Source organism: Phodopus roborovskii, unplaced genomic scaffold, assembly GCF_943737965.1.
Source record: "Phodopus roborovskii unplaced genomic scaffold, PHOROB, whole genome shotgun sequence".
Lineage (NCBI taxonomy): Eukaryota > Metazoa > Chordata > Mammalia > Rodentia > Cricetidae > Phodopus > Phodopus roborovskii.
In genome coordinates this window covers 2,251,973-2,276,826 of record NW_026126611.1, presented here as the reverse complement: position 1 = coordinate 2,276,826, position 24,854 = coordinate 2,251,973, and the positions used below count along the sequence as shown (strand labels likewise).

At 46.0% G+C, this 24,854-nt stretch overlaps 1 protein-coding gene across 3 annotated transcripts; it reads left to right on the top strand.

Moving 5' to 3' along the window:
- The first annotated feature begins 2,867 nt into the window (after window positions 1-2,867).
- On the top strand, window positions 2,868-24,755 carry Cep43 (centrosomal protein 43). Of its 3 annotated transcripts, XM_051206140.1 has the most exons (14): window positions 2,868-3,045; window positions 3,230-3,283; window positions 6,300-6,354; window positions 6,776-6,864; window positions 7,139-7,276; window positions 7,791-7,871; window positions 9,863-9,922; window positions 13,952-14,002; window positions 15,805-16,031; window positions 16,890-17,002; window positions 18,537-18,605; window positions 19,593-19,632; window positions 20,367-20,457; window positions 22,775-24,755. In XM_051206140.1, the coding sequence occupies exons 1-14, from the start codon at window positions 2,929-2,931 to the stop codon at window positions 22,847-22,849; spliced, it is 1,260 nt and encodes a 419-aa protein (XP_051062097.1). In that variant the 5' UTR covers window positions 2,868-2,928; the 3' UTR covers window positions 22,850-24,755. The 3 variants fall into 3 exon arrangements, with proteins under 3 accessions (XP_051062097.1, XP_051062098.1, XP_051062099.1); XM_051206141.1 differs by lacking the exon at window positions 13,952-14,002; XM_051206142.1 differs by lacking the exons at window positions 9,863-9,922; window positions 13,952-14,002.
- The last annotated feature ends 99 nt before the right edge of the window (window positions 24,756-24,854 follow it).

Sequence of the window (24,854 nt, the reverse complement as noted above, 5' to 3'; positions counted from 1 at the left end):
AGAGACAGAGCTAATCTCCAGAGACAGGAGCTAAATGAACCCTGTTCTTTATAAGTTACTGTTACAGCCACAGAAGACAAAGCCAGACAACTACAGCTTACAATATCGGAAGAAAGTAAGACGGCACTCACTGTGAGAGCAGGGATCCAAATAATCTTGGCTGTGCACAATGGGGAAAACCACTTATGTTTTCTAGGTTTTGGGTCTTCTCTGGGGCATGAAGCTAGTAAGAAAATACAAACAAACAAAGAAAGAAACCAAGCAGTTTCTTCACAGCATCAAACAAATTTCCAAAATAGTAAGTTTTAACAGTGCATTATATGTTTCGGACATTGAATGCTAGCTACCAATAACAAAACGCACATCCATTCGCACAAACACATACCTGCTGCACTCTGGTCCTGTTTGCAAATGAGAAACCGAGGCACAGAGAGGCTCAGTAAGTTGCTATAATCGATACATCTGGATGGCGTATTGAAACCCAGGCAACGCAGCCCCAAGGCCCACGCTAAACTTTAACCACTATCCATAACCTGGTGGCAAATCTTTGTGCAGATAACGGCCTGAGCGATTCCAGTACGCCCTGGTGAATATTCTAACAGAGGAAGAGTGAAATTCGTCTCTTTCCCCCAGCAGACCACATCACATGCACAGCCCGTAAACATTCGTGGAGCTTGGTGGGCCACAGAGAACATTCCATTCTCTACCTGCCTGATCCTCTCTGCCCTTTCTAGTGAGAAAGAGCTAGTACCCCTGTGTCCAGACAGAGACCATCTCCATGATCCCAGACACATTTTTAATAGCAAAGAAATATCCAACAGATCTCAAGTGGAAACTGGGAACTCATTCTCCCTGCGTGACCCTTTGTTCTTAGAGGAACCTAGCTACGTGCATCTTTTTCAAATCGTTTTGTTTTTGAGACAAGTCTCACGTTCTCCAGATTGGCCTCAGATCTGAATACAATGGAGGATAAACTTGAACTCCTGCTTCTAATCTCTGAGAGACTACAGGCATGCACCGGCTAGTTTTATGCGTTAACTTTACTGGGCCACCGGTACCCAGCCTGTGACGCAGTTTAAATTTTGGTAGCTGGAGTAAAGTGTGTAGTGTATTGCTTCCTCTAATTGGGTGGCACGTTCTCACTTTAAAATTTGCTTTCTTACATTTGAAGGAAGATTTTGTTTTTTGTTTTTTTTTTTTTTTTTTTTTACTTCATGTGTATAGGCATTTTGCCTTCATGTACATATGTGCACCCCATTGTGCAGTGCCTGTGGTGGCCAGAAGAGGGTACTGAACCCTCAGAACTGGCAGTCAGTTGCCATGTGGGGTCTGGGAATCAAACACAGAGCCTCTTAACACCAAGCCTTCCTTTCGGTCCTTATTTGTGTAGGTATGTGTGTATTTATGCATCCGCAGGCATCTCTATACCCCCCCTATACACAGTAATCGTCCTTTTGGTCCTGACCCTGCACTCTGGCTAGCTCCTTCTGTCTGGAGTACCCTTTCCTCCTCACTCAACAGTAAGCTGTAGAGCATCACCTCCTTGGGGGAGCCATCGGGCTTTGGCAGCTCAGCCTGCCATAACAAAATACCACAGAGCTGCGTGCTCAACAACAGAAACCAGTCTTGGTCCTCAGCTCTGGGAAAGTGGAGTTTGGGAGCTTGGCCCCCACTGATTATGACCTCACCCAGCCTTCACTGACCTGTGCAGGTCCCGCCTTCAAATGTAACCACACTGGGGTTTGCAGTTCTGAGTCCTGAGCACCCCCCAGTCTCCTTCCCGACCCTCTAGCTGCACTTTCTCCCGTCCTCCCCACAAGGGCTTCATTCAGACGGCTTGTGGGGGTTGTTATCTGAGTTCAGGGACTGAGGGCTACCTGGCTGTGGGAAACAGGTTCTGATCATCTCCAAGCCACTTAATTTAGGGCCTAGAACTAAGTAGGCATTCAATTTAAAAGTGCCGATTAAATGCATCTCACACCCTCCTGAACATCCAAATCTAGGTATCAGCTGAGGCCTCAAAGCGCTTTATTCTCCAAACTAACACGTCGTTATCTGCACTGGACCAGCTCCTCCCTGAGCCCACCTTCCTTCTACCAACCACGCCAATGTTGCTTTCACTGCACGTGGGCCAAGCTAAGCACAGACAGGTTTCCTCCTTGCCTGGAGCGCACTCTCCTCCATCCTCCCCTAGCTTGAAGTTTGCACACTCCAAGGACCCCTCTTAGTTTGCCCATTTCTTTCTTTCATGGAAGTACTCTTTGTGGAAGGATCCATATCAGCCTCGGGAGGAGGAAGTGGCCACCTTGGCGGCTAGCAGCTTCAGGAATCTAAGCTGACGGTTTTTCCGCAAGGCAGAGCCACGCTCGCCCCGCTGGAGCTGGGCAGAGCCGCTTCATGTCTTCCCCCTCTGACTCATGATGCTCTTCGTGTTAGGTGTGCGCCTTCCAGCCTCTAACTGTCCTCCTTACCCGCCGGTTTTTAAAAACTAACCTCTCGGCTCCATCAACCGAAAAGCTTTCCACGACGCACAGCGACAGCACGCCCTGCTCGCCTCGCCCCTGCCACCCAGAGCCCTCACCAGAGCCTCCGGGGTCTCTTTGCTCTCGCCGGGACCGGGAAAACCAAGGGCAATTGAGTTGAATGGCGCTGCTAAATCAATTCAGGGACCACAGGGGGCGTCGCCAAAACCCGGCCCCGCCCACTTCCCCGCCCACCCGGAGGACCCGCCCACCGCCGCGTCATGAAACCCGAGGCCCCGCCCCCTACGTCACCATGAACCCCTGAGGCCCCGCCCCCCGTGCCTGCCCCTCCTCCCGCGACGGCGTCGAGGGGCGGGGCTGCGACTGCGCGCTCGCGCGCCCTGCGGCTTCCGCGGCCGCCGCTGGCCGTTAGCGCGGCTTGGGGTGGTTGTCTTGGAGAATCAAGATGGCGACGACGGCGGCGGCGACGACGGCGGCCGCGGTGGTGGCCGAGGAGGACACGGAGCTGCGGGACCTGCTGGTGCAGACGCTGGAGAACAGCGGCGTCCTCAACCGCATCAAGGTGCGGCGGGCGGGCGGGCGCCGATGCGGGGCGGGCGGGCGCCGATGCGGGGCGGGCGGGCGGGCGGGCGGGCGATCACCCTCGCGCCCGTCCCTGTCGCGTAGACGGCGGGCGGGCGGGACGCTGCAGGTTTGCGCGACTGACTCGGGGTCGTGTCTCCCGCGCGCGTGTGTTCCTTTTGCAGGCTGAACTCCGAGCGGCCGTGTTCTTAGCACTGGAAGAACAAGAAAAGGTAGAGGTAAGCGATCGCCCCGCCCCAGACCTGGACGGGACCTCGCCTCCAAACGCCCCACTTCCATTAGGTCAGAAAGCCGTTCAGTGCAAAGTGTGCAGAGGAGAGGGTGCTGGCCCAGGCTAGCTGGAGGTCATTCCGGCGCTAAGGACTGCGCTTTTTGATTTGTTTTGTTTTTAACTGCTGCCCATCCTCTCTACACCGTCGTTTGCATGTCAGGGTGGCCTTATGTGCCACGCTTGGTTCCGGCAGACCGCACTGGTAGCTGGATCTCCCTCCCTCCCGGGACTTGCTCAGTGAGTGACGACCTGCAGGGTTTGCTCTGAGCAAGCTACACCAGTACATGCACTCTGTGGACGTCTTGTTGGTAAGGGGGGGGGGGGTGGAACAATGCAACCTGTCCCCAAATTCTGGCTGGTCGGTTAAAACTCTGGCCATTCGATGACTTTAAAATCGTCTCAAACAAGCAAAAAATATCAGGAAAACCCGTGCGTTTAAATGGTTGCCGTTCTTCCCGCCCCCGTGGACCTGCATGCGTGTCTACTACTCTGTGACTGTCCGGCCTCTTCCTTCCTTGTCTCTATCTGCATCATCCTTTCTATGGGCTCCAGGCTGGTCTAGATCCCACTGTCCACCCCTCAGAGGCCCACATGTCTTTGCTGTCTAGTTATATCGCGACCAGCTTCTGAGCCAGCAGACTGTCTCCTCCTACTGTTCCTGTCTGTATACGCATTGCCAAAGAGAAGTCACTTAACTCCCTGACCCCCTGCAGATGCGGAGTGGTGGCACTAACCCCGGCTGGGTGAAGGTGCCCTCCTGGCTGCCTTCACTTTACCTTCGCTCTGTTCAGGTGGCCCGTCTCCCCCCTCACAGGTAGAGTAGAAGTTGCTAGGTCCTAACTCTGTATCCTGTCAGTGCAGGGAAAGCTTACCTGTGTCCGTGTGGATCTGAACCCCATCTGTCCTGTTTTAGGAGAGGAGGCTCTGTGTAGCCAAATATGATTTGCCTGGTGGTATCTCCCACGTATTGTCATCTCCTCAGTTAGTGACTGTGTCTCTGACTTTTCTCCTGGCTCTTTTGAGCATGAAGCTGTGTAATTGCTCTTTAAATAGTTTTCTTTTCCCTACTCTCTTGACCACCGAGTTTTGAAAGAATGTGTGTGTGTGTGTGTGTGTGTGTGTGTGTGTGTGTGTGTGACCAGCTGCGCCTCGCTCCATTGGAAGTGTGTGTGAATGTAGCAATGCTCCACCCCGGGACTCACCCTTGTTGTGGTCGTAGGCTCCTGCAGCTGAGTGTACTTCAGTTCTCCCTGTATTTGGTCACTGGGGCATCTGTTGGTACTTACGCTGTGGCAGCTCCCCGGTGGTAACCATGGAAACTTGGCACCACTTGGAACTTCGCCACCCTCACATCTTCAGTACACACCTCCCTCCCCTCCTGAGCTCCAGACCTGTATGTATGTCAGACTGTCCTGCACACTGACGCCCCTCGAGGGAGGGGGCTCGAGTGCCTGTCTCACTCGGGCTTTTCCAGAGTGGGCTTCCAACTCTTCACGCTCTGTCGCGCCCTCACCCTTCCCCTCAGGCCTCCATTGTCCCGGGCTGCCCATCTGTAATGCAAACCTGATGCTGTCCATTCCATTCCATTCCATTTTCTTTGGTTGTCATGAACTCTCTAGGCCATGTACTTCTGTTTCATTTTAACAAGATACGGTTGTTTCTGTAAACTCACACTTTAAAATGTCAGATTTGATTAACATTTACAGGATGTGAACTGCACAGCCAGAAAGAGACAATAGCTACTATCCTTTAACTTTTCCTTATCTCTTTGTAAGCTGCTTTCCTCAACATCATCAGAGCCACACTGATGGGAACATGTAGAATGAACGACTTATGGACTTCTTTAAGTCTGGGGTCTTTTATTCAGCATAATGTGGTAGTGTTTGTCATTCCTCCATTTAATCCTGACATGAGGAATTGTGGGCCATCCCATTAGTCGATGGGTGGGCATTGATCATTTGTGTAGTCCTGTATACTCCGATGCTATCTTCGGGTTGTCCTGTTTTTCACTTGTAGAAAAGGCTGCTGTGATGAGCATGTCCAGATCATTGCTGGGGTCTGGAATTTATCTGGAGAAAATGCTTGACAGTAGAATGCTAAGTTTATATGCTACGGGTGTGGGAACCTAAAAACAAACAAACGTCCTCCAAACTGTTTTCCAAAGTATCCCTCCTGCCTTTTTGTATTTCCATCACCAAGATGCGAGTCTGCCCGGGAAAGCCCGTCCTTTGTTGCCTACATTAGCCTCACTCTGAACAGTTACCACAGGCTCCATTTGCAAGAAGTGAGTTTTACAGTACTTGTTCAGATCTGTAATCCAAAAGAATAAGTTGGCCTATGACCACACAAAATCATGTCATATACTACTGATTAATTTGGAATTACAGTGTATACGTTGCAAACGTATCTGAGATGATAAATTTCAAATTGCATATACTTGAAATATAGAGTTAAAGTAATACCACATAGATATTCATAAACAGTTTCAAAAGCAGATAAGTTATAAAATGTTGAAGAAATAGGTGGTGTAGGCGAGTGTAAGAGCTCTTACCTGTCATGTGCAAGGCCTTGAGTCCAGTCCCCAGAAGTGTAAAAAAATGGTTCAAAAAGTTGAGAATAAGTATCTTCCTGTACAGTTTGGCTTCATTACCTTGAAAAGTTATTAAGTAGCACAAAGCAAGGGCTATTCTAAGTAAACAGTTATAAAATGGATTTCACAAAACCATGATGTTTATGAATGGCAACGTATATGTTCTTTATATCTTTGCCAAAATAAGGAAACATGGCTGTTGACACTCAGCTTGGTCTGCTCTCCACTCTGGACAGTGTCCTTTGCACTTTTTATTTGCTCATTTGCTAATAATAAACTTTGGCAATGGGGCAAAGAGAACATTAATGTGTGCTTTTTAGTTATTTTAGAGTAAACACATGACATGTAAAATATGTCTTTTTATTTTTAACAGAACAAAACTCCTTTGGTCAATGAGAGCTTGAAAAAATTTTTAAATACAAAAGATGGTAAGATGTTATTCTTGTGTTTATTTATTGTATCTGCCTCTGAGTTTTAAAATTCTACCGATATTTGGGAGAAAAATCGTCTACCTCTGTGGCTTGTGCTGGCCTCTAACCCTCAGTGACCTTCTTGCACGAGGATGACTTTACACAGGAGTATACCACCATGTCTGGCTTAGTATGGAAAGTGAAACATTGAAGTCCATTTATGAAATCCTACAGTTGCAGATTGTTGATCCTAAATGGCGGGCGGGGAGGGGGGGAGGGGGGATGGGAAGACTGGGATTTTTATACTTAATTGAATTATTCAGAGAAGGAATACGTAATTTTAAAGAACTTAGAAACTTCCCATAGAATGCTTCAGGCCACAAAGAAAACTGAGAATTATTCTGGCTTTGTTGACAGATCTTTTTCTTGGTCTTTACAGGTCGTTTAGTGGCTAGTCTCGTCGCAGAATTTCTTCAGTTTTTTAGCCTTGACTTCACCTTGGCTGTTTTCCATCCTGAAACTAGCACAGTAAGAAAAATGAGTTTGCATTTATGCTGTTTAACGTGAAGCTGCTAAGAAAGGAACGCTTCTGTAGAGTTGATCCTACTAAGATATGATATTACCCTGCAGCTGTCAGGGGAGGCCTTACACGTAGATGTTGTGTATAAAACGGCCAGACTTGATGCAGATACACAGTTAGCCTTTTGACTTTAGAGACGTCTTTAAGTTCCTAAAATGCTCCCTTTCCCACCTGATTTCTTCTGCTATATTTTTCTACGCCTAAATCTTCTTTCCTTTCTAGTTTCAGGGTCTTGAAGGACGGGAGAACTTAGCCCGAGATTTGGGTATCATTGAAGCAGAAGGCACTGTAGGTGGCCCCCTACTGTTAGAAGTGATTCGGCGCTGTCAACAGAAAGAGAAAGGGCCTGCCAGTGCAGAAGTAAGTGTCCAGTGCTGCCCTTTGTATCTGATTTTAGTAACTGGACAGGGTGCGTGCATAATAACTGAGGCTTGTATAAAAATGGGAAGGACTGAGATGGTATGTAACTATTTTAATTACAACGAAGATATGCAGATAGTCCTGTGTACCTGCCTTGGCCATTGGTCCGTCCTCAGAATGTTATGTTTGGGAGCCGGACCAGCTGTTGACCTTGCCACTTCAGCTCTCCACGGCGGCCTCCTTTATAAATGAGGCAGCAGGAAAGTGTGAACGGAAACAAACGCTGTGAGAGTCATTGGTGCTCGTCAAGACCGGGTGGCCCGTAGAAGGTGGCTAAGGGAGTAGTCTGCAGGTGACTGGAATCTGGGTGGCGCATGTGTATTCAAACTAGAGGGCAATCTAGCTAGTGAAGGTATTTGTGAAGAGTGTCTGTCGGCATGGTGATCCTAAATGCTAAAATACTGACGTTCATTGGCGTGATGACGCTTTAGTTTCAGTTTAAACTGATTTTTAGGGTGCACTGGACCTGTCTGATGGACATCCTCCATCAAAGTCACCTGAAGGGAAAACAAGCGCCAACTCCACCCCAAGTAAGGTGAGTCTGCGCGGACAGTGAATCGGGCACTGTAGCAGACACGTGGGGCTCTGCTCTTACCTGGTACCTGTAAATTTCCTTTTGTGACAAATCATTTTAAAGTTCCTAAAGGTAATTTCCCTCTTTTCATTAAGTAGGTGTTTTTGCTTTTGTTTTTTTTTTTTTTTTTTTTAAGTTGCTTCTTGTGTGTCATTGGTAATATTTTGAATTTTGTATCTGAGGACATTGATACTTAGAATATTTTTGTATTGCATTAAGAAGGCTTTCCTTACTTTGCATAAACTCTGAGCTTGAGAGCATGAGGTCCCAGAATATAAAAGGTTGTAGTTGAGTTTGTAGACTTTTAGATGACCAGATTTGGAAGCATGGCGGTATTTAATATTAATGAACTATTTTTGACAAGATTTTTAGGAAAGTGTACTATGGTATGTATGTGTGTGTGTGCGCGCGCATGGTACTAAAGATAATACCTGATTTCAGGAATAGTACATGAAGAAGAAAAACATGGAGTTAATATTTAATAATAGGAGATTTAATAAACAGTGATGGTCTCCCATGGCTGGCTAGAGTATATCTTGATTGGTTCTAGTTGTCCTGTGAAATAATGGGTTGGGTCCCGTCTTAGCCCTCCCAAGCCACTGTCGCGAACTACCACAGACGGTGTGGCTTACAGCAGGAGACGCTGATCTCTCAGATTGAGGCACTGGCAGGTTTGGTGTCCGGTGTATTGTCAGCTGCTGGGACCTTGTACCCACCCTTATGGCTGGGAGGAGAAGAACTCAGTAACCCTGTAGCCCATGCACAGTGCTCCACTCTTGACTTAATGACTCCCCAGGGGCCCCTCAGCTCTCATTACCTTAGGGTTGGGCTTTCAGCATACTGGGGGGGTTCTTAGGAGGCGGCTAGGCCAGCACTGCAGTTCATCACAGGTCAGCATTGTACTCTGTGGCTCTTCCATAGGGACACTGCTGTGTTACCTGTGTTGCTTGATCTTGACAATTTGTTCCTTTTTAAGCTTTGAAAGCCAAAGAAACTTCGTATTTCTAGCCAACAGGGCTACTCTGCTAGTGTGGCTCCCCCTGAGATGGCCAGGCCTTTCCAGATAAGGAGTATTTAAAGATGTTTTCTTTCTCTTGATGCTTATGGAAAGTTGTAACCCTGGTGACAACAAGTCATGAGTAACTTTTATAAATTCCTTTACATGATGAGAAAGAGCCTGTGGAAGAAGCATTTTCCATGACAATGTCAGGTATTAGAAAAAAACAACATTCCAGACATCTCTCAGTACTTGAGGCATTGAGCTGCTTGGAAATGCACTTGCTCATAAATTATTTTTAGGAGTGGTACTGACATTCCCTGTATAGTTTACCCTCAAGAAAAAAAACACAGTAAAATCTGTTAGTAGGTGCTGTACTTTAGTGTTGTGATGATACTGTTCTGAGTGTTTTAAGGACAGTCTCAAAGGCTAGTGTGGGGAGGGGCCTGTGTCTCTCCTGGGTTGGGTGGCTGCCACCTTTCATTTCTTTTCGGAGCAACCCTTGAAATACGTCCTTGTCACTTAACCCTACCCCACCCTGACCCCCATTAGTCCTCACCCGCCTTGTGAGCCCAGAGAGTGAGACTGTGAGGGACCCTGGGAAGTTGTAGCCAAGGCTTAGACTTGGCCTTTAAAAGCCAGTCTTGTGTGGCCTTGAGGAAGGTCGAGTCAGGCTAGGCGGGCCCTGGGCAAGCTGCTTGGGATTCTCTCCATGCCAGTGCGGCACGGAGCTAGAGCGGCAGCCGGAACGCTGCATACGAGGATGAGGCTGATGGGGAGAGCCCTGCTGTAGCTGACCGGGAGCCTGTTGGGAACGTGCCTTCAAAAGCAGCCAAGCGTTAGTTTTTGCATTGACAGACTGCCTAATAGGAGTCTTTACTAGTCTGGTAGTGAGTTAGTTTATTTTTAAAGATTTATATTTTATGGTAAAATGTCATTTTATTCTCATGCTCAGATACCAAGGTATAAAGGACAAGGTAAGAAGAAGACAAGCAGGCAGAAGTCCGGTGACAAGGTAACAGAGCAGAAGAGAGAAGCAGCCTGTGCTGAGGCGGCCTTCACACTCACGGGCCCCTGCCGGCCTGGGTTCCAAGCTTCCTTTAAACATTACTGTCGTCTGTTAGCAGACCATGAGAGCTAGGCATAGCGGCACAGGCCTGCCATCTGAGCCGCTTGAGAGGGTGATGAAGGGCTGCAGTTCAAGACTGGCCCAGGCAATTTAGTGTGATCATGTCTAAAACTAAAAAGTCAATAAATAGGCTGGAGATCTAGTTATCTGGTATACACTGGACGCACAGATGTACACTGGACACACAGATGTACACTGGACGCACAGATGTACACACTGGACGTACAGATGTACACTGGACGCACAGATGTACACTGGACGCACAGATGTACACTGGACGCACAGATGTACACACTGGACGTACAGATGTACACTGGACGCACAGATGTACACTGGACGTACAGATGTACACTGGACGTACAGATGTACACTGGACACACAGATGTACACTGGACGCACAGATGTACACTGGACGCACAGATGTACACTGGACGCACAGATGTACACTGGACACACAGATGTACACTGGACGCACAGATGTACACACTGGACGCACAGATGTACACACTGGACACACAGATGTACACACTGGACGCACAGATGTACACTGGACGCACAGATGTACACTGGACGCACAGATGTACACTGGATGCACAGATGTACACTGGATGCACAGATGTACACACTGGACGCACAGATGTACACAGGACGCACAGGTGTACACTGGACTGGCATGGACTAAGCCCCAGGTTCAGTCGTCAGTAATGAGAAAAGGAAGTAAGTGCAAAGAATTGTGGGATTAAAAAAGAAAGAAAAATCAATTCTCAGAGGTCCATCAGTCCAGTGTGGAGTCTGATGTCTAGACATTTTCCTAAGTTAAAAACTTCAAAAGTAAAGGCTTTTTTAGCTTAGATTTTTCTCTTTTAACTGGCTTTTTAGTTATAGGGATTTCAAAGGCAAACTCTCTTTGTAATCACTGTTCTTCATCCATTGTTCAGTGAAAAGGTGTTCCATTGTCCAGTGCAAACTTTTGGAACATTTGCATAGTGAAGATGCTTTGTTTGAACTCACAGTCTAACTGGAAAGATGGGACACCTAGAGACTATATAAAGATATTAACCTGTGGTTTGTGTTATTAAGATTCATTGAACTGGTTTTTTTTTTTTTTTTTTTAGAATTTTTAAGTTAGATGCATGTTTCATAGTATTGAGTTTTTATAACCTTACTAGTTCTTAGGTCTTTAACTTAAAACATTTGGAGTAAATTAGTATGTAACACCAGCGCACACTGACACAGTCTCACTCTGTGTAATGTGACGAGGCTGTGGTGGGGCCAGACTTTAGCCTTCAAGAGCTCGCTGACTTGAGGGGACTCGAGGATCTGATGGGCCCTTCCTCGTAACGGAGACTGTAAGTCTAGCTCCTTGTGTGTCGCTACTGTGCTCTAGAGTCCAGATGTCTCCTCGGTCATGTGGCAACTCTTTGTCCCTTCTCTCCTGTCTTATTTCTCAGCATTGTGTCTTTCCATCCTTAGCTGGCTCGGCCCTTCCCTCTCCCTTCCTCTGCCTCTTTTGCTTTGCCCCCTGCATGCAGCAAGTTTTCAGTTTCCAGAGCGTTGTTAGCAGCATAATCGAGACTCCTAGTTGCATGTAGTGGTTGGGTTATGCCCACCAGTATGCCAGTGGGAGCCATTGCTGTGGCAGGTGAGTTTTTTTTACGACTGCAGGAGCCTCATCCATGGCATCAATAGATAGGAAGCATGCACAGTATGCGTGTATGATTCGGAGGTCTGGAGCAAAAACAAGGAAGCTCAAGGTGGTGCTTTCCGTTGAGCTCTGGAGCTCTGAAACAGCCTGTGGGCACCTGCTCATTAATTCTGGGAGTACACTTGTGAGTTGTCCTTATGTAGTCTCGGTGTGGCCACAGACTTCTGTAACCTCAGCACTCCAGAGACAGAAGCAGATGACGGTGGCCAGGGCTGTTATACTGAGGCCTGCCTCAAGAAACCAAACAGCATATTTTAAATAAGTGTGTGCTTGTGTGCGTGCATGTGTAAATGTAACCGATGTGTGCAAGGTTATCAGTGAAAGGGCTCTGCTTTTGTTATAAAGAAATAATACATAGAATGGATAGATTCAGAATACAGAGATTAAATGAGGAGGAGTTCTTTAGTGAATTAGATTTTTTTTTTTTTTTTTGCATCTAACTATATAGTGTGTGTTCATATAGTTGAACGTGTACCAAAGTACATGTTAAGTCAGAGAACAACGTAAGAGTGAGCTTTTCTTCCATCATGGTGGGTCCTGGGGATGGAGCTCTGGGTACCAGGCTTGGGCGGATGCTTACCTGCTGAGACATCTCACTGGCTGTAAAGCGTGAGCCTTAGCACCAAGCAGCGCCTGTGATTATATCTTTGTGTTACCGTTTTGTTTCACCAAATAATAACTCAGTTGTCTGAGAAATGAACCTGCGGAACCCCTACTCCTGAGAGGAGTTGGACAACACACTGGACTTTGATGCAGACGGTTGGGGAGGAGGGACTCCGTTGATGGGAAGGGAGGAGGGGGTGACTGTGTTCAAAATACATCGTGTGAAATTCTCGTAAGAATTAACAAAAATGTTCCTTACAATATGATGAAGTCAGGGACTGGGACAGCTAGGTGTAGTGTGTGCCTGTTTCCCACTCTTGAAAGCAGAGGCAGGGGTATTGATAGTTGGGAGCCAGTCTGGGCTGTGTGGTGAGTTCTAGGTCAGCCTCTTCTATGTAGTGCGACCCTCTCTCAGACTCACAGCAGACTTCACCGAAGCTCTGCTCTTCGGATCTGTACCATTTGATGGGAAAAGCAAACCAGGGTGGCTTTGTTTCCTTTCTGGCTGGGCTGGGGCGGGGGTGGGGTGGGGTGGGGTGGGGGGACCTTTAAGGCCTTGGGTTCGTTCGGTGCAGTCACTTTCCTGCTGAAGGACCTTCGGTTCTAGAGTGAGTGCTTTGCATCGTACCACCAACGCCTACATGAGACGTCGCCCTTCATTAGTCTCCAGCCCAGTGTGTATTGAGGCATTTTTACTTTTAGTTCTTAACGTCACATTTCAAGTCATTATTCCTTTTCAGAATTCTTGAATAAATTGAATTTCATGTTCATGTTGGGCATTGGTCACAATCACGCTGTGTGTGCCTTTCAGGATAGGTTTCTTTGTGTCTGTGGCTGTCACCTCAGGGTGTTCTGTATGAGTGTTGTTTACTCTTTATTGGACGGTTGGAAACCGGCACTTACCCAGCCCTCTGGTCCCTACCTCTTGAGCCTCTGGACCTGAAGTTTGGTACTGGCCCTCATACGAGTCTGAGCTGCTAGAGCTGAAGGAACAAGGTGGACACACCTGTGCAGGGGCCAGCTGTTCTGTCCCGTGATGGCTCCCGAGGGCCGTGGGTGGGGAGGAACCCTGGAGGTTACAGATTGGTTGTGGGGGGCAAATTAAACTTTGTAAGTATAGTGCCCGTTTTAATAAAATTTTTTCAATACTTTGTTAGTAAATATTAGAAGTACTAAGAGTAAGCTTCATAAGTAAGTCATGAATCAAAAGCTGCCTTTGGCAGAGTAGAGGAGGAGGAGGCAGAGGGTGATAGAGGCCTGGGCAGGGAAAAGAAATGCTGCAGGAAAAGGCTTGAAACATTTGTAAAACTCTTGTGAACAGTGCATAGTAAGCTTTCATTTTGGAAACACAAATTATATTGTCCTTTTTTTCCCCTTAGTACTGAGAGTTGAGGCCTTTGTGCCAGCAAGTCCTAACTTTGAGCCATACCTAAGCCCTTCCTTGGGTTCTTAAAGACTTTGTAGCAATAATTCAATTTTTGCCTATTAGACAAAGAGTATTTTCCATTGTGAAACCTTTCTTTGATGCTCATTTTCTATTATTTTTTAAATGATTAAAACTGTGATTGTTTTACTGGAAAAACTTATTATCATAATTTACCATACAGTTTGATAATCCTGAGCTCCATCGAAGGGAATGGCTGATGCAGTGCAATTCAGTAAGTCCCTTCACTCTTCTAAAATGACAAAGCTAAGTGTCGTACTATAGGCAGCTATGAGAGAGCTAGGAGTCGTGTCACCAACAGCTGTGACTTTCCTCAGCGCTTGTACCAAAGTTTGTGCAGTCTGAAGGCAGAGCAGAAGGAAAGCGTCCCTCTCGGCTGCAGTTGGTTGGAGCAAGCCTGGGGGTGGCCTTTGCCTTATGACTGCCAGTCTCTCTGCCCGCCCCACACAGGCTCTGCCATCATTTGTGTCTGCGTGGACTCACTCCGGTGTGCTTTAGGAATTGAACTTGAGCACTGCTCACAGCAGAAATTGAAACGGATGTGAATCTAATTTAGGTACATATAAACACACTGTACTTCTGTATTTCACAGTGCCAGAACTTGAAGAAAGTTGTGAGGGGATTTTTTAAAGAACCTTCTTGGAAGTTTCCTACGTTGTTTAAAAGATTAGCATGAATAATTTGCTTTTCCAGACATCTCTTTATGACCATTAGTCTATCACTGTTAATAGCCCATAGACTGCATAGTTCCATCCAAGCCCCTAGAACGATATGCCTTGCCTCTGGAAATTAACCAAGGCCTCGGGTCTAAAACCGTAAGTGTGCACCTGAGTAAGGCGTGCTGTGCTCTGTGCGTGTGGGCACACGGGACAGCCCCAGCGTTGTGCCGTGTGTGTGTGGGTCTACTCCACTGACTCCGCTTCTCGCCTCGCTGCTGGTGAGCTTTGCCCCAGCCTGTTTGTAACTTAATGTGCACACTGGCCTCATTGAATTCTTGATGAAATTCATGTCAGAACACATTCCCTAAGATCACACAGGACTGGCCCAGGACCGGCACTTTCCGGGTTCCTGACTTCAGGCATGACATCACACTCTCCTATAGTTGCAGTCATTGGGAGGCAAGAGCAAGGAGATGGGGGTTCAAGGCCACCCTCAGCTAGTCAGCCACCTCAACGCTACCTGTGCCACATGAATCCATACAGATAACACACCCTGCATGCATGCATGGCCTGAAGATTGCGTGAGCATTTGCGTAGTCTCCGTAATTGTTAGTCACTGCTCTTACTACTGCCATCATTTTTGTTCCTAAAACAGTTAAAACCAGGTGGCCCACACCTTTAATCCTAGCACTCGGGAGGCAGAGGCAGGTGAAGCTCTTGAATTTGAGACCGGCCTGGTCTACAGATTGAGTTCCAGGACAGCCAGGGCTATTACAGGGCTGTCTCAAAAACAAAGGCCAGATACAGACTAAAACTGTGCTGTGGTGGTCAGGGTAAACCACACACTCTGATGTTCATGCTGTGTGTCAGTGGGCAGAAACAAGCTTCTCAGTAGGGATTTTTAGTGTTGGTTTAAGATAGCTAAAGGGTTTGTGTGTCTGCTTGTGGACATTACATGAAGTGTGGGGTTACTAAATAGCCCAGCAAGCCTGAACTAAGGTAATTGTCATAGCCAGCTCTGCTTGTTGGAAATGTGAGCATTCAAAGGCCGTGGCTTTACCTTGAGGCTTTCATTGATGTTGGGTAGAAAACCACTCTCCCTTCTGATGAATAGTGCAATTTAGTTTATTTTTATGACATAGTCTTGTTAACACTTTACCGTTTGAAAGTTGCCCGTGTCAGGGAGCCTAGGAAAGCATAGGAGGCTGCACTGTAGTTCTTGCTGTGGAAGGCCAGGCACAGGGTGCACGCGCACACATACATACATACAACACACACACACACCTATGTTGACGACTGTTATAAAATATCTTAGAAGTTTTATTACCACGGAGACCTCTCCCTTCCTCTTTCTTAGAAGACCAACAGCGAGACCAGTCAGAGCGAGACCAGTGTCTCCTTGTCAGAGCCAAAGAGCAAGAGCAGCCTGCACTCCCTGGCCCATGAGACGAGAGTTGCATCCTTCTTGAGCAGCAGCACTTTGGATGCAAAAGACAAAGGTGCCCTTTGTGCAGAGGAAGATGATGCAGACGGGGATTCTTTCTTTGATGACCCCATTCCTAAGCCAGAAAAAACTTACGGTTGGTGAGTAGACAGCTTTGGATCATCTGACTTGTGATGTAAAAACAAAATTTCTAAAATGCTTTCATTTTATATTTAAAACTAATGATCTGCTAACAACTACATAGTTATTGAATACGTAAGTCTAGTTTTGTGTCAGTAAAACCTAGTGTGTTATAAAATAATGCCAGGATTATTGAAGGCACCGGGTATGAGCCATTTTCACCAGATGAGTCTGTCTGTCAGGTGCTCACCATGTGATAGAAGCTGCTTCAGGGGTTCAGTCTGTGCGTGTGTGGATGCTTGCTAGTATCGGGGAACACCTGGGGGGGGGGTAGAATAAGGCAACAGTATTCCTGGAGTGCTGTCCTGTGGTAGACTCCAGGGAAGAGTTGTCAGCAGAATGGAGGGGGTGGTCAGAGTAGACCCCGATGATGGCAGTGCCTGGGAAGTTAGGAATGCACGAAGTTGTGACGAAACAGCCCTAACAGGTTGGAGGGCTTCTGCAGCTTCCTGAACAGTTGTGCATTTGAGAGGTAATGCTTACTTGTTGATTCTTGTACTGTGTCTTGTGTTTCTGGGAGATGGAGGAGCCTTCTGAAGGCGATCCTAGACAGTGCAGGTGTTGAAGGTCCGCTCGCTCGCTTGGCTGAGAGAGAGAGATAGCAAACAGCTGTGAATTTAGGGGAGCTGGCGCTTTACCTGCAACCTTGTTTACGATTCTGTAACCGTACACGTCGGCCCTGTAGGAATGCTGTATGATTTTCAGTCTGTAAGAGCCCATGTCCAACCTTATGTGCATATTTAAATTGCTCTTTTATGTTTATAGAGTAAAGGGCAAGGTCTGAAATTATCATGTAACTGTCAATTGCTTCCTGTTAGGAGAAGTGAACCTAGGAAGCAAGTGGGAAGTCTGGCCTCGCTCTCCGACATACCCCCCTTAAGGAGTGGTCTCAGCTCCCTGGCAGGAGCCCCTTCATTAACAGATACTGAGAGTAAGTACTTGAGCACCCCAGGTTGTAATGATACCATGTTTGTACTCTAACAAATAAAGCTTGCCTGAAGACCATAGAGGTCTGGAGGTCTGTACAGACAGACAGGAAGTGGTAAGTGATGAGGTGGGAGGGAGAGGGGCTCCGTCTCTTTTCAGCTGGGAAGTTAGCAAGGTAAAGGTGGCTGTGCCTTGCCCCTGGCCTCTGTATCTGACTCCAGGCTTCTATTATTATTATTATTATTACTCTTGCTACATCTTCATTTGTTACAGTATAAGCAAGAAATCACTACACCAGGTTTTTGTTGTTGTTTTTCCACATAAGTATAAAATCATGATCAAAAGTAATTGAGGAAGGAAGGGATTATTTCCGCTCTTCCTGAAAGGAGGGCAGGGCAGGAGCGGAAACGGGCCGTGGAAGAGCACCTTCCTGGCTTACTCCCCGAGGCTTACTCCGTTTGCTCTGTGATGAAACCTATGCAGGTGTAGCTCCGCTCACAGTGAGCTGGGCCCTGCTACACCAATCTTTAATCAAGAAAATGTCCACAGGCTTACCCTACTGGCCAGTCTGGCAGAGGCAGCCCCTCCGTTGATTGTTTAGTCTCCCAAAGGACTGGCTTGTGTCAGGTTGAAAAACAAAATTTAAGCAGTCACATGTGATAGCGATTATTCTCCACCATTTGTGTCCTCCTCTGCTGTGCTATCAAGATAGTGTTAGGAAGCTGACTTTTTAACTGCTTTAGACTCTCCGTAGTTATTCTGTTTTTAAATTTTATACAGAAGTAATACACAATACTTCAAATTTAGTCTTGGTTTTACTCTGGCTGCAGTGACATGTCCCTCTGTGTTTTATCAGCATGCTGATAGATAGCCACGTGATCACTGGGGAAGGTAAATGGCGACGCTACAGCGTACTGCTGGGCTGGGGTGGTTAGTAGGTTAGGCATGTCCAGTAGAGTTTTGAGAGGAGTATTGTCAACCTAAGATGAGTGTTAGGTGCTGCTCCAATTCAAGACAGACATTGTAGCCTGTAAGTCATGCCTCATAAACCCGTAGAATAACTGTAAAGTTTAGAAGAAGTTCTGTGGTAGAGTGATCATCACAGTTACTCTGCCGTCAGGCTTGTGTCTGACCTTTTTATGTGAACAGAGGAGAGGCTGCTCGCAAGGCAGAAGGGTAGCCAGCCCCCTGCACTTCCCAACTCATCCTATCCTCACCCCTGGGAAAGCGTTGCCGCGGCTTTAAAGAGCGTATGTGGACATCACCCTGTCATAGTCAGAGTATGTAACCAGGTGTGCAGAGGGAGCATCAGCAGAACTTCCTAGGGTGCGCCCACTTGATTCACAGTACTGGGTTTTGTGTGCGATTTTAGTTTGGTAGTTATGTTCCAACAAAGAATAGTGTAATGTGGCTTCTCTCCATCACATGAGTGTAGCCTCTACTGATTATAATTTTACTCTTAGGGGTATAAATGCTTGGTGTGGCTTAGAGAATGCTGCCCTGAATTCTTTCACACGAGTACTTTTTCCTGCCTGCAGGTAGAAGAGGAAGAGCGGTCCTGAAGGATCTGAAATTGGTCAGTGAGAAGATCGGATCGCTTGGGCTAGGTAACTAACTGGCTTTCAGTTTAGTGTGTTGTTGAAATCATCTTCCAGGTCTACATGGAGAGTCTTCCTGGTGTCACCAGCAGGTGTTGGGGAGTTAGCATGTGTCTGGAGTTGGCCCTGTGTGTGTGTGTGTGTGTGTGTGTGTGTGTGTGTGTGTGTGTGTCATGTCTGCATACACATAAGTACAGTATCTGGCTCAGGGGCATCTCCAATGCTAGTTTCCTTCCCCATTTGTAGCCATCTGCAGAAGAACAGGCGTTCCCTGGGTTGCTGGGGGCTTGTTCCACGCAGTGCCCTGGAATCTTGCTACCTGCCACTGCACCAGCCAGGTGTGGTTGACTGGAGAAGTTGTTGGCACCTTGCTGTTATGTGTCTTATTGGTCTGTTTTTGTGGTCATGAGGGTAGAGCCAGGGTTCATGAATATGCTAATAATATGCTAATAAGAAAGTGCTGTGCCACTGAGCTCCACCCCAGCGGGCTTCACTAGGTCACAGGGACCACCACTGCCCGTGACTGCCCCATGAAAGCCTCCTGAACCTGGAACACAGACAGGGTGTTTACTTTTACCATGTGGTTGAATCACTTGAGCAGCTATAGTAATTTCCTTCCTTTTATGCAGTAAAATGCTGAGGAAGAGATGGCCCGGTGATCAGGAGTATGTGTCGCTTTTCTAGAGGACCCAGGTTCATTTCACAGCACCCACGTGCTGGTTCACCACCATCTGTAACTCTGCTTCCAAGGACCCCAAGACTCTTTTCTTTGGCCACCGGGCACACACATGATACATATACATACTATACATGCAGGCAAAATTTTCATACATATAAAAATCAATCTCAAAAAATTTTAAATACTCTTTTGGTACTTATGTCTTCATGATGTAATATTCAGCAATGTATTCTTTTGGCAGGAAACACACTTATTTAAAACAAGTACTTTTCTGTAAGCATGTAATAACATATTTCTTTTCTTAAACTCATTACCAGGAACTGGAGAAGATGAAGACTATATTGATGATTTTAATAGGTAAGAAAAACCTTGAGGTGACTATGTAAATCTTTTAAATACTTTCTGAGTACAACAGGTCTGGCAAAATTACATTAGGATTTACTCTACCCTTGATTCTCTTGCTCATGCTGACTGAAAGAACAGACAGGTGGTTCAACCACGAATGTGTTTTAGAGTGGGAACTCTAATGAGGGTGCAGACGATTATGCGTGTAGTATTGGGAGAGTTGGGGATAATAGGATAAAGAAATGACATTGAGGGTTGACCTGTCCTTTGGAACCAAGTCAGTAGCTTATCCTGGTTTTTCTTGTGCCCTTTGTCTTTGTGGTGGGCATTGTCTGTGTTTGGCTTTAAACAAAACAGCTTCTTCAACATGACATTACTTAACATTTTGTTGGAGGTAAGTTGTATGAATTGCCTACTAATATGAAGGTAATTTTGTTATAGATGTGATTAGAAAATTTAAATTACATACCTCAGAATTCTGACAGTGTCTTGATTAGAAATGTCTGTCTATTTATTACAGTAATTTATGGTACTGTATTTTAGAGCTAAGAATAGCGTGTGATGAGTGACAGTGGAGAAATGCAGGTTTTCTGTGTGATGACCCTGTAAGTTTCCCTAGATGACATGTAAGAAATTGATGTTTAATGTTGCGTGTTACTTGCCACATTTAACTAGGGCTAAAAATCTCTGGAAACTGGTGGTTTACTCTAGACTCCTCTTCATTTTCCCTCTCTGCATAATGCTAGCCATCGCTCAGAAAAAAGCGAGTTGAGTATTGGCGAAGAAATTGAAGAAGATCTTTCCGTGGGCGTAGACGATGTCAACACCAGTGATAAAGTAAGGTGCTAGCACAGTCTGTGGCTGTCTCTGTCCGTTTGTTGATTTTCTGTGAGGCTTTGTACACTTATATGACTAGTAAAAAAAAAAAAAAAATGTTTGAAAATTGGTAAAAGTTGGTGACAGTCCCCTGTGCTAAGCCTGAAGCAAATGTTGAAGGGCATGTGACTCACAGCTGTCATTATTTGGTATTTGTACTCTGGCAGGCCTGGGTTAAGGGCGGCATCAAACTTGTCTCACTTGGATTTAAAAGTGAGGTTGCGTCTGTGGGGCATCTGGTCATCTCAGGCTAGCCAAGGTCAGGCTGGGACAGAGCTGCGGAGGCAGGGTAGCAAAAGGCTTGAGGTCCACATCGGCGCTTTCGTGAAGTAGAGGAGAGCTGTGGCATCTCTGTTGTTCACAGCCTGGCAGGTCTGATGCCGGCCAGATGAGGTGGGTGTAGGGTGTGTTCAGATTATCACAAGAAGAGGGAACCCTCGAGAGAGGTTGTATTTTAAAACGACTAAGAAGAATTTGGGTTGTGTCGTTTTTTAGTGTGTTCTCTGGTTTGGATTTTTTGAGCTAGGACCCTGGTTTAAGTTCCAGGCTGGCCTTGAACTTGGCATGTAGCCCAGGAAGGCCTCAAACTTGAACCAAATCTCCTGCGTCCACCTTGTGGTGCTCGGTGTCTTGGGTAAGCCTGAGGCTCTCCTCTCGGTCTCTTTTGTGTGTTTTCTGTTGGTGTTTGCTTTGTTTTGTTTTTTGAGATAGGGTCTCTGTCTGTTGTGGAACTCACTCTGTAGACCAGGCTGGCCTCAGACTCACCAGCCTCTGCCTCACGAGTGCTGGAATTAATGGCATGCCCGCTACTATGCCCAGCTTCATCTCAGTTTCTTTTAAGGTGAAAATATTGATACTTAAATGACAATAGGTGATAAATCATATCTAATTGCTGTCCCAGTATATAAGCAAATATCCACTGTTCCTCATCAGTGAGAGGCAGTGAGCGCTCTTATCAAAGACTACTACGGACTGTTTAGCATTTGTGATGAAATTCATATTGGAGGTCCACTGGTAACTCAGCTTCTCGGTGATATCACGGATTTCAGAACAGACGAAGGGGTAAGCAGTGAGCACTTTTGTAGCGAGCACGAGGCCTTGGGATTGATTCCCAGCAGTAGGTAGCACCAACTGAGAGGGGAAGGGAGAGAGGAAATGAGGGTTCTGAACAACTACTGTTTTTCAAATTTTCACAGCATTCAGCATTTTCTGTGCTTTTATTTAACCCAGTGCAGGAGATCCTAGCCAAAGCAATCAGGCAAGAGAAAGAGTAAGTACCCAGATAGGAAGGAAGAAACCAAATTGACATTGTTTCAGCTGGCTTTATTGTAACACATGTAAAATACGAAGGAGTCCGCCTTAGAGCTATTAGAATTGATAGCAGACTGAGCACAGCTACAAAATCATAGAGTCAGCAGCATTGTCTGCATTAAAGCACAAAGCACAGTCCTGCTTGCTGTGGTCTTCCCTTGCTTTCAGTCAAGAAACTACAATCCCCTCGGCTAACTGTAGGCGGCCGAGGGTCACTTTCTATCCATAGTTTCTCTTCATTCTAGTCTAAAGTTAGCATTAATACAGAATTCAGTTGTCTTGCAAATAAAATGCAATGCCTTAATGAGTTCATTATTTATTAGTGGAGAGAAACAAAGTGTCAGTGTTACCTACTTCTCAGGATGTGGGCTTTTCTGAGTTTTGTTTTTAAAAATGCAGTGACTTGGGCCGGGCAGTGGTGGCGCACACCTTTAATCCCAGCACTTGGGAGGCAGAGGCAGGCGGATCTCTGTGAGTTTGAGGGCAGCCTGGTCTACAGAGCGAGTTCCTGGACAGCCAGGGCTACACAGAGAAACCTGTCTCAAAAAACAAAACAAACCAAAAAGGTCAAAGGGGACAAAACGAACTGGGGAAAGAAAACCAGCTTTCAAAAAAAAAAAAAAAAAAAAAAGAAAAGAAAAAGAAAATGTAATGGCTTAAGGTTCCCGATTACAGATTTCCTGATGGTTGTATGCCAAAATTAATGTTTGAACAAGAGGGAGGGAGAAAATGAGGGAGATTTATTTAAAATGATTTCATTTCTGACATTTCCAAAGAATAACAAATGAGACGCTGTGAAGAGCCAAGTGCTCAGACCTAGGGGAGTGTGTCGCCCGTCTGGAGAGGCCCCTGTTGGCCATCTCAGCAGGTGGCAGGAGATAAATCGGTTATAAAATAGCAATGTGCTTTACAGATTGAGTCTGACTGTGTTGTAGACTGATTCTTCTCTTTGTTTTGGACAATGAAGCTCGATGACCTCACACAAGACCTGACTGTTTCCCAGCTCAGCGATGTGGCCGATTATCTGGAAGACGTTGCATAGACAGGAAAAGGAAGTATTCTGACCAACAGAAGAGAAGGAACGGACTTGTCGGCTCCGTGGTCCCCAGTCAGTCACTCTTGCTGGAATGTGTGCCCCTGCTGGTGCCTTGCATTTCAAAGACTGCAGATATTTTTAAACGTTAGCTTTTCAGTTTAGTAAACAAAATACTTCCTATGTGAGCCCATGTCTAGGAAGTTAATATTCTTAATTTGGTTTAGCTGTACATCGCCAGGGAGACTGTGCATTACAGCAAGGGAACCCCTGAAGTAACAGGTGTTAAAAACAGCAGAAAGCGGGATCAGGACAGCCGTAGTTTGTGTCACTGTTTCTCTGGCTGCTGCTGAGATCTCTTAGACCTTACGTTAGCCACAGAAAGCTAACCCACTTAATGTCCGTTAGGTGAGTTAGCCCCAAGTTGGTGACCTGATCTGATAAATCTGTGATGCTGACGTGTGTCAGTCAGTACGAGCTAAATTGGGTAATTGGGTGTCTGAACTTGATGTTGTATTTCCTTCCATTTGGAAGGTTTGTTAGACCATTAAGGTTATATTATAAGTACTCTGTGCTATTAGTTTTGCTTGTTTTAAACTAGAAGTGGTTAGGACTCTTCATTCATAGACTTGTCAGTAACAGTTAAGGTTTAAGGTCACATTTCTTCCTGCTGTCTGTAAGCAGCTGTAGACACAGATTACTTCATTGCAGTCTTAATTTATTTCTCAAGATGCCGTGAAACATTCAGTACCAAAATGCATCTGAAACCGTTAAGCAGTGCTTTTATTTCAGATCTGTAAGTTGATTATATTTAAATCCAAATTGGAATGAAATAGTAGTAATGGCCTAAGACCATGTATATTCAGTTTGACAAACTTTGTATACTGTACATAACTGCATTGTAGTCCTTTAAAAATAGAGCCAATATTGGAATTTCTGGCAAATTTGGATCATGTTGTTGTTGAGCCCCAGAGGTATAGGCCGTTGGCGTCTGTAATGCTGAAGTATTTAAATGTGTGAGGAGGAAACTCAGTCCTACGCATGCATAGTCATCCCGCAGCTAAGTCAAATTTAGGAGCTGTGAAACTTTGATACATTTTATTTCCACTGTGACTGTTAAAAGTTACCTTTATTAATAAAAAAAAAAAAGGGAAATTAGAAAAATTGTCCATCCATGTTGAATAAGTGAGCAGAGGCTGTGGTTTTTGTCAATGCCACTTTCCATTCCAGAATTGCTAAGTAGAGCAAGTGACATTTATCAGGCTGCCAGTGCAGAGGAAATGAAAACGAGTGAAGATTCCGACAGTGGAGTCTGGCTTTTTAAACCCTGAGTGACAGTGAACTATAAACGCCGAGAGGAAGTAGGCACAGGAAATGGGCCGTGCGGCCTGGAGCCCCTGGGTGTTTCTGTCCTCCGTCTGCCTGACATGGTGCTGTCTGTGTTTCCTGTTTGCTCTTAGAAACAGTGCTGTATGAAGACACTGTCTGCTTGTTAGAAACTGCATTGCCCTGGGTCGTCTCTCCACGGCTCTGTGAAAGCGCTGGAGCTCGTGGACCCCTGGAGTCCAGAGCAGACGAGATTTGATAGTCGGTGGGCACTACCTATGAGTGGACTGGCCTGCGAGCAAGGCAGGATGTGGCTTTCCAATGGTCAGATGTGAAATCTGTCACTTTCTATAACCCAGTGACTGACCTTTTGCTCATTCTTGAGAAGGTGGAGGAAAAAGGCCAAGCTGCTACTTTGTGGTCAGCACTACATAAGGTATTGAATAATTCTGTACAACGTGAAATTCAACAAGCAGGAAGCTGCTTCCAAGTATCCCTTGCTTAGGTATTGTGAACCTGTTAAACTTGAGCAGGTTCTGCATATAATAATGTCTCTTTTGTTTAAAGTGGATTAAAATGCTGGCCTGCATTTTACAGTGGTTTTGTTTGGTTTGGTTTTGACGCTAACAGGACTTTGATTTTGTAGCGTGCTTTGATGAGCAGCTTTCCTGCCCTCTTACCCGCCGCA

Excerpts from the sequence above, each read along its gene's own strand:
- Cep43 (XM_051206140.1), top strand. The coding sequence starts at position 2,929 with ATGGCGACGACGGCGGCGGCGACGACGGCGGCCGCGGTGGTGGCCGAG. Across the intron at positions 3,046-3,229 it reads GCGTCCTCAACCGCATCAAG|GCTGAACTCCGAGCGGCCGT; the intron begins GTGCGGCGGGCG and ends TTCCTTTTGCAG. Across the intron at positions 17,003-18,536 it reads TTCATTAACAGATACTGAGA|GTAGAAGAGGAAGAGCGGTC; the intron begins GTAAGTACTTGA and ends TCCTGCCTGCAG.